This window comes from Syngnathus scovelli, chromosome 13 (assembly GCF_024217435.2).
Source record: "Syngnathus scovelli strain Florida chromosome 13, RoL_Ssco_1.2, whole genome shotgun sequence".
Taxonomy (NCBI): domain Eukaryota; kingdom Metazoa; phylum Chordata; class Actinopteri; order Syngnathiformes; family Syngnathidae; genus Syngnathus; species Syngnathus scovelli.
Window position 1 is genome coordinate 13,521,341 of NC_090859.1, and position 17,227 is coordinate 13,538,567.

Consider the following 17,227-nt stretch of genomic DNA (forward strand, 5'->3'; position numbering starts at 1 on the left):
AGAGAAGTAACCACTACCCTATGGAAGCCTTGCTCTCGGTGCATGGAACATGTATGGTTGTATGGTTTTATGGTTACACGAGCAACTGTTGCAAATTTTCTGTGCTAAAATTTTTTTGGGTCCCACTGAGATTCGAACCTGGGTCGCTGGGGTGAAAGCCCAGAGCAGTAACCACTACCCTATGGAAGCCTTGCTCTCAGTGCATGGAACATGTATGGTTTTATGGAGCAGCTCACACTAGATCAGTGAAGAAATGTTTCTGTTGTGCAATTAACCCTTTATTTATTTATTCTCTTTTTTTTTAACCTGGTGTAGTGTACCTACACATTTTGTCATATAAAGCAGTTAACCAAATGTCTGATTTTTATGTTTTAATTGGCGAATTAAAGACGCCAGACAAGTTTTAACATAAATGTTTATTAAAAATAATAATATTAAAAGCAAATTTCAAACCAGCAATCTACTGTTAAATGGAAGTAGATATATTGGATAACAATATTTAGGCGTATATACACGTTATTCAAAAACCACTATAAGTGTTATACTACGATACAAGTGTTTACCAGCTCAGTGGCCTAAGAGGAGAGTGTCCGCCCTGAGTTTGGGAGGTTGTGGGTTCAAACCCCCAGCCGGGTCATACCAGTGACCATCATAACAATGGTACTCATTTCTTCCCTGCTTGGCACTCAGTGTAAGGGGTTGAAATGGGGCCCCCCCCTGCTGCTCACGATCATGGGGACTTTTGACACTCAGTGTAAGGCAGGGGTGGCCAAGTCCAGTCCTCGAGGTGTACCTACACATATTGTCAGAGCGAGAGAGAGAATGACATGACACAAAAGAAATACAATGGTTTTGGTTTCATCTTTTTTCTTTAATGCCTTGAAGTCCTTGTTTTCCATAGTGAGCAAGCATCCCAGAATCCCCCCATAGCAACCAGGACAAACATCATCACAGAGTTTCACTGCAGCACATTGCAAACATACATATCACTTTTAGAAGATTAGCATAATACGGTACAGCGTTAGAACTCGGGCAGAGCGGCCTTTCTAGCAAAGTACAGTTGCGCGGTTTACGTGTGTTATGTGCAAGGAGGGATGTGTCGAGGAGAGCTCCGTCGGCATGGCAACAGCCACCAATACCCTAAAGTTGGAGAAAGGGGGATTGGGAGGACGACGGCATCCCTCTGACGTCCACACGGCACACGAGTCCCGCAAACAACGCACGGCATCATCAGGTCAGGTCGCCGCCACTTTCAAGCGCAAAACAACGTGCTCAGCCGTTCAGCAACTAGTTACAAATTGACACTAAAGAGCAGTTCAACAACAACAACAAAAAAATCATCTTTACACGGGCTCGAGAGGCCTGAACGAAAAGTGGCACCTTTGAATCGGTTCATCCTCGCTATTTTACACCTCTTTTTTTATCTTACATCCTTGACAAAACAATGTAGTGTATACACCTTCTGCGGATTCAGGCACATAAAGATTAAGAACGGAAAGCTGAGAAGAGTGAAAACATTCGGTGTGAAAATGCACATGTTGGCGATGGACGGTTTGGAGATTTCAATGAGAAGGCGTGACAAGAAGGCTTAATTGGCCCTCATTTGCATAAAGCTACATTTACAACGACCATCGGTAGTTTGGACGTCAGCAAAGATGACATCAATTTTGTTTTTTTTAACTTAAGACAGCCATGTGGGTGAATTATCGATTAAATGTTGGGTGACGATGAAACACACATGCTGGTCTCAACTTAAAAAAAAAAAAAGTGGCTCAAAAGGAGGAAGGACAGTAAAAAAAGAGTGGTTGTTTGACTTCATGAGGCAGACATTTTTGTTTTGAACCATGTCCTTGAGGATCTGGTTTGTGCTACCCCAGGCTAGTGATGTTAGCCCTGCCACCAGGGGGCGCCACAATGCGCTGGGTGTTGCGGCGAGGAATGTTGTCATCCACCTGAGCACCTGCATGGACCAAGAATCAATATGCATTGATCAGAATTACTCTGAGCTCTCCAAACAACAGTGACATTAAAGTACAGTAACATAGTAGGCCTAAGTGTTCATCCAAAATATTCCAAATCAACTCACCAGAAAGGCTGAAGCCAGATTGATGCAGATTCCTGACCGGTTGCTGGTTGGGCTGCTTTGCAGGTGACGTCTTGGCAGATGAAGCGGGCGTCATGGCTTTAGGGGTGACCGATACCTCGCAAACCGGACCGTCGTACAGTCCCCTGGGTACACCCCTCAACTCGGCTAGCTACATCGTGGGGAAAAATGACATTACCAAAAACAAAAAAACTCATTGACATCTAATAGAACAGCGTTGTACCCTGCTGCGAGCTTTTATCCTCTTGTAGACGTAGTCCGGGAAAGGTTTGCGGGCCACGTAGCGTCCGGAACCTTCTGTGGTGTGAAGGTTTCCTTCCTCCAAGACAATCTTGCCTTGGCTGATCACCACCAGAGGGCCCCCTCGGACTTCTGTTCCTTCAAAGATGTTGTACTCCACATTCTGCAGGAGGAAATTAAGAAATTCAAGTCCTTTTCTTGTGACAGATTAGCTAGCTCTAGCTAGCGAGATAAACAGACAGCTGAAAAGCTACTGGAGGCTGAGGTCATTCATTTGGTGGATTTTGAACGGCGGAAATGAGATCACTAAGCTTATATAGCGCATTTTCCAACCAAGCAGGAAAACCCAGATCCATTCCCCCCCACACACACAAAAATGCCTGCTAACAATCAAAAGCAATATGTTCCAGTTCTTTGGCCGATTTTAAGGATGACATCAGCCCCCCGTTGCTGCGGGAGGTCCACACCCTGCTCGAGCGAGACGATTATAAAATCTCCTCTGACAGCATGAAAACGTCTGCAAAGCCTGTTGAATACATTTCCTGGCTTCGCGTGAATTCAATTGTGATTAAATGCATCTTCAGAATGTTTTATGGGCTGTATTGGTCATAATTCAACTATTGACCTTAGTTGAATCTATTTTCCCTTGTTCGCTAATACAGTAGAAAGCCTTAGGGAGAAACTATAAAATGAAAAAAAAAAAACTCACACACAAACGCCACAAAGCAGTAAGATTATAAGAGGCGTACCGAGTTGTGGCTCTTGGCAGAAATGATCTTAGTGACATCAGGATCCCACAGAACCAGGTCAGCATCCGAACCCACAGAAATACGACCTTTCCGGGGGTACAGGTTGAAGATCTTGGCCGCGTTGGTGCTGGTCACCGCCACAAACTGGTTTTCATCCATCTTGCCAGTCACCTAAAATGAATCCAAAAATCCCAGTTTGATAAGTTTACCAATGTTACATTACAAATGATTAATTAAAGCTTCAAATTTGCATCAAACCAGGTGTGCTTTTCTTTTTCTCCTCTAGATGGCACTGTTGCTTTAAATAAAGGGGTTTGAAGAACTGGCACATTGTTGAACAAAGCATGCCATTTAAAAGACTCCAAAAACTGGTTCATGAAGAACTTTTGAAGCTTCATTTTATGAGCACTGTAGCACTTATTGAAGTGAAATACATGTGGGAACACATACCACGCACTTATCCCAGATAATGGACATCCTCTCTTCTGTCCCGTTGACCCCTTCAGGAATCAAACTGAAGTCATCCTTGCCCACAGCGCGTTGGGCAGTGTTGAAAGGACAATGTGCACTTCCTGTCACCTGCAGGTCGCCGCTGCACGAAAAGCAGGCAGTATGAGTAAGTCTTTATTTCCGCTTGAATTGTTTTGACGTTACCAAGAGAGCAGGGAGTTGAGATAGTCCGGCGTGGTCGGGTCGGGGCTGAGCGGCGGCGAGGTGACGTAAGCCGCCGCCTTGGCCCAGTTCTTGCTCCAGTAGTGGGAGCCGTCCGTTCCCAGGCTGGCGGTGATCGGCTCGCCGTAGACGACCGTGCCTGTTTCATATCAAGTTTCATATTTGTAGTCTATTTGTAGGAAGACGCAGTTTTGGAGGCTCACCCTTCTTCCTGGCTTGAGCGATGACATCAGCGGCACTCTTGCTCATCACCTTGGTGACGTACAGAGGGCAGTTGGTCTGATTGGCCACCGTCACCGAGCGATTTACCGCCTCCGCCTCCACCTGGGTGATGAGAATTGATGAGCAAACTTTCCAAACAAGCCACATTTTCAAAATGGCTTACCTCCTCGGGACGGCTCAGCACGTGTCCCTCGGGACCGTTGATGCCCTGCTCGAGGATCCTGCGTTGTTCCTGAAACAATAACGTACTTAATAAACTTGACGGTATAAAGATGATCAAGTAAACTAGCGTAATCATTTTGTAGGTCGTACCTCCGCGACGATGTCGCCGTTTTCAGCGTGCACCTGAGCGATGGCTCCGAGATCACGGATCACGCTAAACACTTCGTATACCTGCAGGAGAAACAACCAGTCACATTTATACTCCCTGGCCACACCATTAGGAACACCCAAAGAAATGACAATACTGTGTGCTGATTTGTTTAGAAATAAATAAGATAACAAATAAAATGAATAAAATACAAAAAATAATACATAATTAAATAAATAAAATAAGAAGAAAAAAATGATAAAGTTCTTGTCTAGGAACTCATTACAAAGCTGATGAAAAAAGAAGGTACAGTAACTATAGGAACACAAAAAAAAGGGGGCCCACCTGAGTGTCAGTTAGCTGGAAAAGATCCTTATAAGCCAGGTAGACCAGGAAAGAGTTGATGCCTAAGAAAGTATAAACAAAATTATTTTAATTGCAAAAACATTTATGAGTATGTAGCAATTATCACCCCAAAAAAAATCTAACTAAAATTGTGCAGAAGCATAAAAACTTGACAGACACAAGAAGTTGTCCTACCGTGATCCTTCACCAGAGTCTCCATCTCCTCCTGCATGCCTCTGTGCCACTCGGTGATGTCCATGTGCAGCGAGTAGTCGCAGCACGACTTGCTGTCGGCCCACTCGCGCCACTGCTCGAAGGCCGAGACGAGACTGGCGCCCGGCTCGGGCATCACGTGGTCGACTGGCCACGCACATCAACAAGTCATTAACTCGACATCCAGATGGAGATTGAAATCTGCGTAGGCTGCAGCTCACTGATCATGGTGGTGCCCCCCGCCAGGGCGGCTTTGGTGCCCTGGTAGAAATCATCAGCCGACGTCATGCCTCGATCGGGCATCTGGAAGCGCGTGTGCACATCAATCCCGCCTGGCATCAACATACGGCCATGGGCGTCGATGGTTTTCACCCCGCCGGGCACGATGAGGTTCTCGCCAATTTGTCTGAACAAAGTAGGACAATCACATGCATCCTAATTTTAAAACAAAAATACTTTGAAGTTCATTTCATAGAAGTTCAACCACGCTCACTTGATAACGCCATCCTCCATATAAATGTCGGCGCAGAAGGACTGGTCATCGTTGACGATCTTGGCTCCTTTGATTAGGAGACGATCACTCTGAAAGACAACGAACAGGAATGAGATGAAGAAAAAAATGTCTTCAATTAGAAAATTCCACAAGGAGCAGTTACGAATTGACTCACAAAAAAAATGGGGTGAGAACTCACTGGCGAGACAATGAGGACAGTGCCCCTCCCCTCTCCTAGTCATTTTTAAGGGTTGAGCCCTTTGTAGAAACACACGAGAGAGGACCAATCGCAGGGCCGAGTGTGAAATTAATCATGATTGTGCAACTTGTCTCGCTGCTCAAGAGTAGGTTCAAGAGGGTGGTCTAGTCTTTTCTGTCACCTCCCACTCCCCCCCTCCCTTCCTTGAGTCACCCTGCTGTTCAGGCACACTGTGCAAAAAGGGCGTGGCAGCTTTCTGCTCACAAGGACGCTACGCTAACAAAGAGCGCTCTATTTGTTAGCCGGGGTCCCAAGCAGCCGGTCGGAGACCCGCCCCACACTACAGCTGCTGAAAGTTTAGGGGGGGCTGTCAAGCTACAGCCAAGAATTCAGACTTATATAATCATCTGATTGTTGTCAGCTTTCAGGGGCTGCCGAGTGTCTGTGCGCGATTGTATTGGATCCGTGCCCAGCATGACGGCGACCTTTCCTATCATGAGAACCTCGGACGGGATGTGGACTCAGCTCAAAAGCAAAAACGCTCTTTAGCAACATAAACAAATCAAGATTACAGACATGTGGAACTTGTTGTAATAGAAGTTTCTTATCAGAACCAAAAACACAAAACTAGGAAGCAAAACATTCATTTTCTGCCACCTTAATGCCAAAGAACTATGTCGAAGTGACCTGAGGAGCTTCAAGTAGTGCTTTGGCGCCATCTTGTGGCATGTATAGGTACTTGTAAAAATATTTAACGGTTCAGGAATGGTTAATTGTAATTTTAAGTTGTAATATCACCAATAACCACTAGATGGCAGACATGTATTAGACTACAACTTGAGTATTTGCAGATTTCAAATAATAGTAAAAACATTTATTAAATAGATTTTTGTGGGGGAAAAAAAGCACTGAACGTTTCTTCTTCCAAAGCATCTTTGTTGCAATGACAACACCCGCTAACATTTCCCATTGCCCAGCAACACTTTGTTTTTTATCCAAATGGAAAATATCCCAGTAACACAAATGACATCAGATGGTGACCACTGCCAATTATGACATTCGACACGATGATTTAATAAGACTTCTTCAACCACCGCATTGCAAAAGAACACGTGGTCGAACCAATTTTTTAATCTTGGTGAATTTAAGGAGTCTTTTAGTCTTTGTAATCTGATCATTCTCTTCAAATCCAGAACAACTCATACCACTGGTTGACCCGCTCAGTTAAGGACAAAGAGCAACCAGAGTCACTGCGGTCTTGTTGCTGATTGCAACACAAAGCTCTGCCTTGTTCCAATGCTGTGATGAAAAATGCTCCACTTCTGTGAACCTTTGTCTGGTCTTTGACTTTGGGGAAATGTCTGATTATGTTCCGGAGGGTGGGGGGGCGGAGCTTGGAAAAGCAAGTGCACACTTACTAAGTGCAGGTGTAATATTAGCGACAAAGCTTTTAATCCTGGTCATGCTTATTTTAGAGTCTCTCTTTGTCTCTAAAAATAGATTTAGTCTTCACTTTGTGAGCTTTTTTTTTGTGAGGGGGTGCGCCGTTGTGGGAGTGAACGCAGCCCGAGTGAGGTAGCCCGTTTCTAATAGAATATTCACGTCAGCTGTAAATCTAAACAGTTTCCTGTTTGGAGGGGAAATCGCTGACATTGATTAGTCTTGATGCATTCAGCTCCCATTCCAGGTGGTGAGCATGTTCATGTTTAATTGATGAGAAATGCGGTCAGCTTCTAAGTACTGTACCAGCTGCACAGCGGAGCCTGGAGCGGACACAGACGTTATTATGTGCAAATTACAATATCGCTCTAGACTGTACTCTCAATGAATCAAATTGAAAATTTTGAAATTGAGAAGACATGCAAGGTTGAGGCAAAATTGCCTGTTGAACATTTCCCGTTAGCATAAAGCGGATAAAAAGCGTTTGCTCATGTCGTGCGTGTGAAATGAAGACTTTACTCAAAGAGAATTTTTCAAATTAAATTTCATCTCTCGTGTTTGCCCTGGCGATTATTTATGTAACATTTTCACATGACAAGCTTCAATATCATCTTATGTACCATATTGACCCCAAAAAATGAGACAAAAAGTCACATTTGACACCATGCATTTAAAAATAAAATCCTCTGACCTGATTTTCTTTCAGGAATAGCCCCTCTATCCATTTATGTTCGACCTAATTACTGTAAGGACTTCTCCACCAACTAATCCTCTGATCTCAGCACCGCCAACCGGCTGCTGCAACTGCAAACGTCTTAAATGGACCAATAATGACATCGTCAACTCTACTGATCCACTATGTCGATAAAAGATGAATTGAATCAGCTCTGAGGTCAAGCGGAAATTAATTAATTCAGACATAGGGCTAGGCTCCTTGGCAACGGCATTACGGACAATTAAAGTACACAATAAGGCACCAAGTGGCCTTTACAAATATAATTTTGAGCCATTTAAGTATATAAAGTACAAAACATAATTTAAGCTTCTGCAGTATACATGGGGGCGCTCCTCCTGTGCATCCTTTTCACACTCAAAGGACAGAGGAAACATGGAAGGAAACATATAGGAGCCACCTCCCTCCCTCCCCCCCTCCCTTCCCGTTCACTCATTTACATCCTGGCAAGCTGCAAAATGGTTTGACGGAAGAAAAATCAAGAATGCTCCAATATGACGTGATCAATTTGCCCTTAAATGTCCTTCCCCTTTTGGGAATTCAAAAAAAAAAAAAAAAAAACTGCAGGGAAAACAATTGCAGCAGGCAGACGATTTATAACAAAGAGCACAAGCCGATTCGGACTAGCGCGGTGCATCTAAACCTGCAAGATTTTTGACGTTTTTTTAAAGTGCGGCAAGTAAAAGAATAAACATGCACTCTAAACGCATTAAGAAGGCGAGGAAGCGGCTCATATTGTTGATTTTATAGCGGAGGGTGACGTCCCCCACACCCGCAGGCCTTGCGGCCACCCAGCAGCCCACCACGGCGCCTTTTTACGCTCCGTTTCCACCGGAACTCACTGTGATGCGAGGGATGTTCTTCTTGCCCTGATAGCCAGACATCTTCAGCGGCTTTGCTCTCGCCGGGGACCGCTATGTGTGCCGACCGAATCACGAAAAGAGGATAAAGATGTGGGGAAGAAGAGAAGAAAAAAAAAAAGCAGGAGCGCGGTTGGTCTACGGGAAAGTTCCCCGGTGACCGCACCCCAGAAAAATGTAAGAAAAGGCAAGGAATGTGAGACTGAAAGTCAGGATGGAGTCCTTGGCAGCCTCCCGGTCTCCGCCGATGCACCGAGGCTATCCGAGCCAGACAAGAGGGGAGGGGCCGAGGCGAGCCTGGGCTCCATGAGCAAAAGAACGCCACTGCGCATGCGCACAGCCTCGCCCTGCTCCATTGACAGGGGAGACCGACTGTAATGCCATCAATTGCTCCCCTCGGGTAACTAAGTACAAATACTTCGTTCCTGTACTTTTCAGATACTTCATTTGAGTATTTCACACCTTTTACCCCCTAAAATTGAAAACAGATGTCTGTATTTTCTACTTTGTTACACAACTTCAATTAATTGTCTGCATATATCAATCGAACGATTATCAATGGTTCAACACCAACTGGTGTGTAGCTCAGAATTCCAATCAATATGCAACATGAAACCCGAAGTCAACATCACCACTAAAAGCTTTTAACGGCTTCCTGAGTGCTTAAAAACAAGATTAAGGATGCATCGACAGTGTTGGTGCTACACGATGAATTAGCAGGAGCAGGGGAAAAAAAAAAGTTGATAGATTTTCCTGCTAATGTGCTACATCCACATATACTCACCCCCCCTGCTGGTAGGTTTAAAATAAGATAATGAGCTGCAAGCATGCATGTGCTGCCTGTCGCGTTAGATAAATGCAAAGTAATGCTAGCTAATGATGTAAGCAACCACTCCCTCCGAGCAGCTCTGCATCCCTCCATGCACTTGTTCACATCACAATGCTTGCTGGGAAATTGAGTTTGGGTAACTTGTCTGGTGGCAAGTGAAACCATGTTAAACAATTTGGAAGAAAAAAAATATAAAAAATACCTTGCCGTCGTCCAGATTCTGCAGAGCCTCCTTGCCTGTGCTTTCCTTGATCTCCACCTTTTTAGGCTGGGTGATGTCGCTCTGCCGGTCAATGACTCGACTGTCTCGCTTGCCTCTGCAGGCAGTAAGCGCATCGAAGTCCAAAGTCTTGCTGTCGAAGGAGCCTTCCACCGGGCAGAACATGCCACAAAACTGCTGTCTAGGCCTGGCAGGGCTGTCGGAGCCCATGCTCTTCAAAAAGCCGCCTGCTGCCACTTCCCCGGTGGTCGACATGCCTTGCAGACGCTGTTGCAGCTAGCAGCACAGGAGAAAGGGGGAGAAGAGAAGAAAAAAAAAAAGGTTCTTTATCTCAGCTTTGCTCTCCTGTGCGGCCACCGCCTTCAGATGAAATCAAATGCAGGTGGTAGCAGCGTGACAAAAGCAGACAAATTAAAAAGGACAATACAGTATGAAAGCGGCCCCACCCTTGTGAAAATGCCTTAAAGTGAAGGAAAAACGAGAAAATGTAAAAGCGATTGGACTTTTATTTCTAAGCTTCGAGCCATGCGACCACAATGTGACAAGTCAGCCAATGTAAGGGACACACCGGAAGCAATGCCTGTCAAATTAAAAGAAAAGGAGGGGATTACCTGGACCTGCTGTTGAAAACGTCAAGGTACCTAAAACACAATAATTTCTCCTTTCTTTCTGTAAAAACCAACATGGACCTACATGTGACTACTGAATGCCCCAATAAAGAAAAGAGTATTGCAAGAAAAAAGGGCATTTCCGGTTAGCGGCAGTTAGCCGTCAATTAAAGTGAAACCTTGGAGAGTTCCTTCAAGTCACACCCATTCAGAAAGATCGCTGTCCTTTCAGCACTATCTAAAATGAGTGAATTAAAATTTAAAAATATATACATATAAATATTTCAAATTTATATTTACATATTTATTATTTATTTTATAGGATTACCAATGAAGTGCTGCTTCCTTAAGTGAAAATACAATTTATACTATTACTGTTTAGGTTACTTTAAAACAGAAAAAAAAAAAAAATTCTCATCTTGTCCCCATTGTAACCTTGACAACAGCTTCAGCCTAACAAATCCTGACTCACACTTCGACATAGACCGCAGTGACTGTGGAATAAATTTCAACACAGTTTCCATAACAACGTGTTGGGCACAGAGTAGTTTAGTTGCCATTATGCTTCCTCTTCAGGGGGCACCAATGTGAACACACCAACAAACGTCTTGAAAATAATGGTGGACTGACACAAAGAGAAACAAAACACTTCTACCATACACACAGATCGGTGTGCAGCACAGAGAGGGAGTCTGAGCCGAGTTGCATAATTAGCAAGGAAACTTGGCAGCATGCCTGATAAACAGTTGGACGAGGCTTGTACTCTGGAGAGGAAGGGCACAGTCCTGGCTTTCGGGATGTACAGTTCTATAAACTCTTTGTGTCAACCTGGTTCTTTTCACGAGACCCGTTCGGAGACGTTTACAAAGTAGCACACTGAAGAAACAAGCGAACTAATGTGTCGAGGTGGCGAAGGAATCCAAACATACAAACTTTTCAAATGCAACAGTTTTTGCTTTTGTATGAAATAAAACATGTAAACAAAAGGATTGAACTTGTATTTTTATAAGATATAAACACATTATAGTGTTTAACCCTTGTAAAAATCCAATGCTGTAAATGTCAATCTCCTCACCGACAAAAGTGAGGAGTGGCCACCACCCACGGTAACCCATGGCAACGCCGGCAACTGCAGTGGGATGGGCTACGGGTTTTGCGGTGTTGGGATTGGTCAAAAAAACATGTGCTGACATGAGGGAGGAAATCGTTGTGCGAGATACCTATAAAATAATCAGGATCTATTTTTTAAATTATAATTGCTGTTGTGCATAGCAGAATAAAACCATACATGGCTGTGCTGATGAGAGTTGATGATATCCTTAAGGGACGGCTTGTACTTGGGGGGTCTGCAGCTTGGAATGAGGTTCAAGACAACAGTTGTGGATTGGAACAGCTGCCAAAGGCTGACGTAATTTTAGGAAGCGGGCCTTAAGGAATGTTTACATGAGTAACGTAGCCAAAGCGGCGGAAGATTCATTCAGGTTATCTTTAATGACAAAATGTTTATCATCAGTTGAATGGAATAGGAGAAGAAAAAAAACTAAAGCAAACATGTTACATTAGTCACTGTCGGACCATCTTAGTGTGAGAGCGCTCTCAAGGTTCCTTCTCACGTCAGGACCAGTCAACGCAAAAGTTTTTAGAAGTTGGCCAAAGCGACTCATGCGCTGAGTGTTAACAATCATATCTTAAAAAAAAAGAATAAAAAAAGGGGAGGCCTTTTGATTGCTGCACATATTCACATGAGCATAAATAGCAAAAACTAAAAAATTGCAGAGTCGTCACACTAATGGCAATACAGTGAAATCAAAATCACCGCTCTGCTAACTAGATTCATTTTGGTTAAAAAATGAGGAATTAACCTGCTGGGCCATTTTTGTAAAGAAAACTGCTTTTACCTGTCATCTGCACTTTGAAAAATCAAATAAATGCTTGATTAACATTTTAAATGGTCTACACTGCATTTCCATGATGGGTCAAAGTTCAGCTGTGGGCAAGACGCAAGTGTCTTCCCATTCAACTTTTAGATAGCGGATTACATTTTTTGTGCTGTTGTTGAAAACGGGTCAGTCATGCATCTGCAATCACACACCAAGTTAGATCATTTGTAGTTGTGGCTTCAAACTTGAGGAACTACGGCCCCAACTCTGCAAGGCTTTGGTGCTTTTTTTTTTTTTTTTTAAATGACAGTACAAATTAGCGTTTGTACACCCCCCCAAAAAAATCTAAACGATATATTTTTGATAGCAAATCTTTTCAGGTCACTTCAAATGGACACCCAACCTTGAAAATACTGTCAGCGCACAAGTGGTTCACACACACACTTGCCCACACCCTGTCTTCCATTTTTTAAGCCTTTTCTGGAAAAAAAAAAGTGGCCCGTTTTGACATCAAAAACAAGCCTATTAATATAGCCTTCGCACTTGTTGAAAAACGTTTACAAATGAATGGATATAACGGGTGGGGGGGTCTGATGTCGGGAAAGGCCGATGCATTTCTCCTGAGAACATATCATATCTCAGTGAGGAGGAGGAGGAAGGGGGGCAAGCAGGGGAGAAGAAGGAGAAACTCTGCAAAAGACAACAACACTTTCTCTGGCATCCGGGCTACTTCTCAGGCACTTTTCTTCGGTTTCAGCTTCAGAAGGAGCTGGTGGGGGGCGTGGTCAACCTCTTCCCAATGTACACTCTGTTGAGAAGATGGTCACATGCAGGTCACGTGTCAAAATGCCGGGCCCAGGAAAGACATGATGGTTAAAGGAATGGGAAGTCGGCAAGAAAGCTGACGTGGTGAAACGGCGCCCTCTTGTGGAGATAATCAGAACTGGGTGCTAATGGGTGCCCATTTGCCTAATTACAAATAACAACAAAACTAATAAAACTATATTTTTGGGGGGTGGGGAGGATTGCAAATCTATGTGGAGCCTTGTTTTTCTAAATAACTTGCATAAACACATCATGGCAAAATGTACTATTAAAATAAAGCTAAACACAAATCACTGACAAAAGTGTTTCTTACCCAAGTCCGAGGGCGAGGATGTGTGAAATCAGCAACGATGGGATGAAGACTTTGAGGAACTCAGCAGAGAAGAAGCCTCCCTTTTTCATGGCACCAGTCTTCCTCATGCTGAGCGTCACAGAGCGGCGAGGGTGACAGAAATGAAATTCCCTGGTGGGGGGTGGGGTGGGGTGGGGCGGGGGTTGTAATGATTAAGACTCATCGATACTAGTTGTATTATAAATCTTTAAGATAGAAATATTTGAACACAAATGGTGCAGCAACACATGTAGTCAGGAAATATAAGAATACCCACAGGCATATATTCTTTTTCCTCTATGTCCTCAGCATTATACTGCCACCTGGTGGCCAATGGACAGACCAGACTGTCTGTCGCTGGAACGTTTCAATGAGGACAAATGATATGATACAAGTGCTTTGAGTTAAGAGCAGGCTCACAGAATGAATTAAAGTCACAAGTTAGGGCCCAGCTGTTTGTGAGTCACAGTTTCATACGTAATAATGTCAAGTAGCTGGGTTATTTTAGTATCGTGGTGTCACAGCAACCTTCTCCGCTTTGATGACTAAGCGCTTGCTCAGTAAAAACAAACAAGTGTACGTGCGTGTCCGTCCGTGCGTGCGTATCGAGGGGAATGTTTACACAGTTCAGACTTACTTAGGAGGAATGTTTTCCGGTCGACTAGACCAGTCAGCAACCCAATCTGCGTCCTTCATCAGGATGTCCATGTCCCGCTCCTTGTCCAAGACATCCTCTTCTGTCTAAATACACAAACATGAGGTTGGCATCTACAAACATTTCTTTTTTTTTGTTGTTAAAAATGAAGCCAGTAGTCGTTACAGTCCTGGTGAATACAATACAATGCAACTTTACCGCAGTCTGGGAATGAGGTCGTCATGGCAACCCTGCTAAAGAAGTTCAGAGTCCTCGCTTGAGTTCTTACTTGACTGTCTCGTCGGCCGCTCACGTCCACGTCGAAGATGATCTGCCCTTCATCTTGCGGAGTGTGGGGTCGTGGAGGACTGTGTGTGGGGGGGCAAAACAAAACCAAATCTGAAACAAGTGTGGGCTAATTCTGACAGGTCAGGCAGGCGGTCAGACAGTGCACAACGTATGCGACCACGGGTAACCATAGCAACGACAAATTGGCCTTCTGGTTGCGTGGTTACGTGCCATGCCGCTTGCAACAATGATCCAACTTCAAGAACAGTATTCCCTAAATATTCAACAAAGATGCATTTGTGAAGTGTTTCGAAAGGTCATATGTGGTTTGCTCAGCTGATCTGACTCGATCGGATGCTACAAGGCTAAAAAGTCAAACTGAACTTTGGGACAGGAGCCAAGCACTTTGGTGAAATCACAGAACGCTTGCTCTGAGCCCTGAAGCTTGGTACTTTCCGTGAACTTTGCCAAAGAAAATTCCTGAGCTTTAACCTACTGCTGGGTCACTTTTCGGGAGGGGAAGGAGCAGACATGGAGATTTCAACTGGATAAAATAGAAGCTAAATGAAAAGCATACTTTGTGCAGCAGGTCAATAAGTAATTTTGTAAGACCCACCTGTCACAGGAGGAATTGCTACGGCTGGATTCATGCTGGGCGTCCAGCAGGATCTTCTCCATGTCACCATTGTGGATGGACGATGAGGATGGGACATGCTCCAATGCCCCCACTATGGCCTCCTCTTCCTCAACCTGAGGAAGGGGCAGCAAGCCCGAAACTGGGCTAACTGCGGACGAGGCCTGGGTTGACCCCGCGGCGCCTCGGCTCATCTCCAACTCCACCCAGGACCCTGTGGGGAGAAAGTTTTATGCTCAAGGCGCCTCCAAAGCGCACAATCTGCAACGTGTGTACATATTTTTCCACTGATATGGCCCCCAAAGAAATGTGAGCAGTACTTTCACTCAAACACAAACAAGCGGATGTGACATCGGACTGCCCTGAGAGTGTCAATCAAATGTTGATGAGCAAAGCAGTATTTTCTACAGTGTGATGACAGGGCAGTAAATGCCTTCCCGTGGGTTCTTGTGGACCTTCCATGTGATTTATGACACTCCCTTCTCTATGTGTGTGTGCGGGTTTTGCCCGGGCAGACAGCTGAGCCGGACTGACCGCAGTGGTATTACAATTATGGATGACGGGCAGGCTGGTACATGATGCAAAAATATACAAATAAATGCAACAATTTTTCCATTTTCTAAACCGCTTCCAAAAAACATTCTTACCATAGACGAGGGAAACCTCCCACAGAGGTTCTATGATCTCATAACGGTAAAAGAAATAGTGTGGTCAAAGTGTCAATTGCAAATTTAGTCCGGTTCAGTTAGACTCATTGACCCGACGTGTCATGTCAGCCGCCCCGCCCCGTAAGACTGAGCGTTCGCTCTCATCCAGTGGATTACATGGCAAATCTGCTGTTGACAGAGCATTGTCCCTGCTCGGTGGTCTGTGATTTGAAGCTTCGTTGCCATGGTCCCAAGCGTTTACGAACGTTCTGGCTTCGGCTGTCAAGTGGATTAAGAGAATGACTTTTTTTTGGGTGTAATGATGTTGAGGTTCGGATAGAGCGGAGCACTGGAGGTTCTTGCCTCGAAGAGCATATGTGATAGATAAATATGTTTATGACCTGGTGTAAGAGCTCCAGGAAGGTCCAAAAATAGAACACTGGCTCAGATAACGCACATACACGCCGTCGCCCTATCTTGCTGATGGCGTTCCACCAGGTGGTGGACAGGACTTTAAAGCTTTGTTTTAACATGCATGTCTGAAGGCTTCATTGTTGAGGCAAAGTAACACACAAAAGCTATGAAGACTTTTATCAAACTCATGGCCATTTTAGAAGACCTTTTTAGATAAGCCTCTTAAATATTGAGATAAATATGATACAGTTTTGAGCAAATCACAATGCTGAGAAGTTGAGATATTTAATAAACATGCTTTTTATTTTGACTTTGGATTACCAGACTGACTTTTAATTTGACTTGTTTATTTTAACATCGAGGTCAAGTGAAAACGACTGCTGTAATTTTCGAAGAGTAAATAGATTCATTAATATCAAATAAAACATTAAAAACACACAAAATAATACTGGGGCCGGAAATATAATCACATAAATAACAAGAATGATCTGAATACTCGGTTCTGAAATTTAGCAATTTTTGGCATCTTCGATCTCGTCTTGTTGACATAACTTAATCCCACCTCCACAACACCAACTGGCTTATTGATTGGCTCACACGCCTGTCAGTCAACAGAATCTAAACAACCATTGGTCCAAACGCTGTTAATAGATGGAACATGGCGCTCTTCACTCCGCCTTCTTAAAATGTAGCTTCGCGACGGAAAAAAGATAAAGATGCACAACTATTTGGGAGAAATTATAAAAACACTACACAACACGTAATATATACCCCCAAACTCCAATTGGTGCTGCATTGAGAAAATAAAACCCATCAAATGTAGCAGACTACTCACCGTTTAGCCCGGAGTCTCCGTTGTTGTCTGAAGCTGTTTGACTAGCGTCGGACATCGTTGAGCCTGGAAACAACCAGTATGGCTTGCATAAAAAAGCTCGTCAGTGGAAAACGCTTGCGACTTTAAGCTCATACATTCAGACGAGTGACAACACAAGTGTATCGCCCTGCCGTCAGACGTTTTTGTCGGCGAGGAGCAAGCAGCGATTTGTTTCTACGCGTTAGCCGCCGCGAGGCTCACACAGATCCTCCCGGAGCTGACTGATGACGTAGCACAAGAAAGACGACAGTAATTATACAACATTCTAAAAATATAGATTCGTTAAACTAATCACTGCCACCCCACTCGCGTCATTGGAACATCCTTTAACAACAGTAATTAAAAAAAAATATTTTGTTCATAAGATGTGACTCGGCGCCCATAATAGGCGTCCGTATACTCACGTACACAAACAGGCGCTGCAGAAACCAGGTTTGGACAGATCCGGCTGTTTCCAACGATA

At 44.1% G+C, this 17,227-nt stretch overlaps 2 protein-coding genes and 1 long non-coding RNA gene across 5 annotated transcripts; 1 reads left to right on the forward strand and 2 right to left on the reverse strand.

The window, feature by feature from the left end:
* Positions 1-850: 850 nt before the first annotated feature.
* On the reverse strand, positions 851-9,884 carry LOC125980196 (dihydropyrimidinase-related protein 2). 2 transcript variants are annotated; one of them, XM_049739318.1, is made up of 14 exons: positions 9,612-9,884; positions 5,349-5,437; positions 5,077-5,261; positions 4,838-5,002; positions 4,643-4,704; positions 4,300-4,380; positions 4,151-4,219; positions 3,969-4,089; positions 3,748-3,904; positions 3,544-3,685; positions 3,094-3,264; positions 2,328-2,507; positions 2,087-2,255; positions 851-1,960 (listed from the first exon to the last, which is right to left on the reverse strand). In XM_049739318.1, exons 1-14 carry the CDS (start codon positions 9,882-9,884, stop codon positions 1,869-1,871), a joined length of 1,956 nt encoding a protein of 651 aa, XP_049595275.1. In that variant the 3' UTR covers positions 851-1,868. The 2 variants fall into 2 exon arrangements, with proteins under 2 accessions (XP_049595275.1, XP_049595276.1); XM_049739319.1 differs by lacking the exon at positions 9,612-9,884 and adding an exon at positions 8,563-8,826.
* Positions 8,840-12,142, forward strand: LOC125980201 (uncharacterized). Its single transcript, XR_007485548.2, has 2 exons — positions 8,840-8,980; positions 9,733-12,142. It is a non-coding gene; the product is annotated as an uncharacterized lncRNA (long non-coding RNA).
* On the reverse strand, positions 11,710-17,017 carry LOC125980200 (BCL2/adenovirus E1B 19 kDa protein-interacting protein 3). 2 transcript variants are annotated; one of them, XM_049739328.1, is made up of 7 exons: positions 16,860-17,017; positions 16,726-16,788; positions 14,812-15,043; positions 14,197-14,275; positions 13,911-14,014; positions 13,256-13,405; positions 11,710-12,925 (listed from the first exon to the last, which is right to left on the reverse strand). In XM_049739328.1, exons 2-7 carry the CDS (start codon positions 16,778-16,780, stop codon positions 12,877-12,879), a joined length of 669 nt encoding a protein of 222 aa, XP_049595285.1. In that variant the 5' UTR covers positions 16,781-16,788; positions 16,860-17,017; the 3' UTR covers positions 11,710-12,876. The 2 variants fall into 2 exon arrangements, with proteins under 2 accessions (XP_049595285.1, XP_049595284.1); XM_049739327.1 differs by having other exon boundaries at positions 16,726-16,998.
* Positions 17,018-17,227: the final 210 nt, after the last annotated feature.